Source organism: Benincasa hispida, chromosome 5 (assembly GCF_009727055.1).
Source record: "Benincasa hispida cultivar B227 chromosome 5, ASM972705v1, whole genome shotgun sequence".
In the NCBI taxonomy this organism is placed as follows: domain Eukaryota; kingdom Viridiplantae; phylum Streptophyta; class Magnoliopsida; order Cucurbitales; family Cucurbitaceae; genus Benincasa; species Benincasa hispida.
In genome coordinates, this window is record NC_052353.1 from 31013823 (window position 1) to 31015603 (window position 1781).

At 41.5% G+C, this 1781-nt stretch overlaps 1 protein-coding gene across 1 annotated transcript; it reads left to right on the forward strand.

Moving 5' to 3' along the window:
• Positions 1 to 267: 267 nt before the first annotated feature.
• LOC120077294 lies at positions 268 to 1422 on the forward strand. The gene is made up of 2 exons (XM_039031182.1): positions 268 to 408; positions 988 to 1422. The coding sequence occupies exons 1-2, from the start codon at positions 268 to 270 to the stop codon at positions 1420 to 1422; spliced, it is 576 nt and encodes a 191-aa protein (XP_038887110.1).
• Positions 1423 to 1781: the final 359 nt, after the last annotated feature.

The following is a 1781-nucleotide window of genomic DNA, read 5'->3' on the forward strand; positions in this document are numbered from 1 at the left end:
GGTGTGACAGTTTGGTATCAAAGCATAAGTTTTTGGGACAATTGAGGAATTAGTTGATACCACCTTGGTATTAAAGGATGGGTTATACGTAAATTTGGGAAAGATTTAAGCTAGCATAGTACTAAAACATAAGACTTTGGGTGAAAGAGAGAGTTCATGTACTAGATTAAAGTCCCATAGATAAGTCCCTAACATGTGTACTTAATAACTAGGCAAAGATGCTGAGGAAAAAAGGCAGACCAAGCAAGCAGACTGAGAAGAGGAATAATGACCCTATCAGTGGAGGTCCTGAGGTCTCATCAGACCCAGATCCGAAGGGGAAAAGAGTTAGAGACTGAACAGAAGGCAACTTCTGAAAACGAGTCTAGTACACCAAAAGTAGATGTAGAACCCCAGATGGAGGATCGAGTATTTGATAGAATCACTCAAAGATTAGCGGCGAGTGTAGGATCGATTCAAAACGATCCAGAAAAGAAGTTCGGCATCGAGAGGCTGAAAGCTTTAGAAGCCACGACGTTCGATGGAACCACGGATCCATTAGATGCTAAAATATGGTTGGATTTGATTGAGAAGTGTTTTAAAGTTATGAGATGCCCTGAGGACCATAAGGTCGAGTTAGTGGCATTCTTGCTGGAAAAAGGGGCTGAGAAGTGGTGGAAAGTGATAGAGGCTAGAAGGAGGAGTTCAGAAACTATGACTTGGTCTGAGTTTAGACAAGTATTTGAGGATAAATACTACCCTAGATCTTTTTGAGATACGAAGAGGGAGGAATTCCTTAGGCTAACTCAAGGAGTGATGACGGTTGCTGAGTATGAGCAAAAATTTACTGAGTTATCTCAGTATGCCCTTCCGATCATCGCGGAAGAGAATGATAGGTGTAGGAGATTTGAGAGTGGCCTAAGAAGAAAAATACGTACACCTGTTACCTCTACATCTAAATGGGTGAATTTCACTCAGTTAGTTGAGACTGCTATCTGAGTAGAGCAGAGTGTAGCGAAGGAGGATGAACTTCAACCAGGAGAAGGACAGTTTAGAGTGCCTGAAGAAACAAGAAGTAGAAAATTTAGATCCTCGTTCTCTGGACAGCCGGGGATAAGGAGTTTTGGGGGAATGAGCCAACATAGTTTGAGTCGAAAGAAGTCCAAACTTGTAGCTAAACAAAGTGGTAGATCAGTATCAGGTCGTGCTAGCGAGTCGGTGGCTAGTACGGGGAGGAAACCGCTGTGTGTAAACTGTGGTAAACCTCATACAGAAGTATGCTACGGTAATAGGAATGTGTGTTTCCAGTGCGGACAAGCTGGGCATTTCAGAAGAGATTGTCCTCAGCTAAGTCGTGGAACAAAAAATGAACAAAGACAAGGAACACAGACACTAAACCAACCTAGAACGACTGGAACTAGAAGTGAGGCCGGTTGTAGCTAAGAAGAAAGGGGTAGCTGGACGACCTCAATAGAACTGCACAGCAGCCGGTAGAATGTACGTATGACACACCAGAAAGCGGAAGAGGCTCCAAGATGTTCGGTAATTGGTACGATAGTTTATGTAATAATCTGCTTATTGCATTATTTGATACACTCATTCATATCTAGTATGTGTGCATTACATATAGATAAAATACCTGAACATATGGATGAGGAATTATTTATCTCTACGTCTGTAAGAGATACTCTAGTGGTACATGAGTATTATAGGAATTGTGAAGTAATTCTTGGAGACCAAAGTTTTGGGGTCGACTTGATTCCATTAGAATTACTAGAATTTGATGTTATCTTAGATATGGA

Bases quoted from the DNA above. Each gene is read 5' to 3' on its own strand.
- LOC120077294 (XM_039031182.1), top strand. From the start codon at position 268: ATGACCCTATCAGTGGAGGTCCTGAGGTCTCATCAGACCCAGATCCGA. The intron at 409-987 runs GTATTTGATAGA...TGAGTAGAGCAG, and splicing joins AACCCCAGATGGAGGATCGA to AGTGTAGCGAAGGAGGATGA.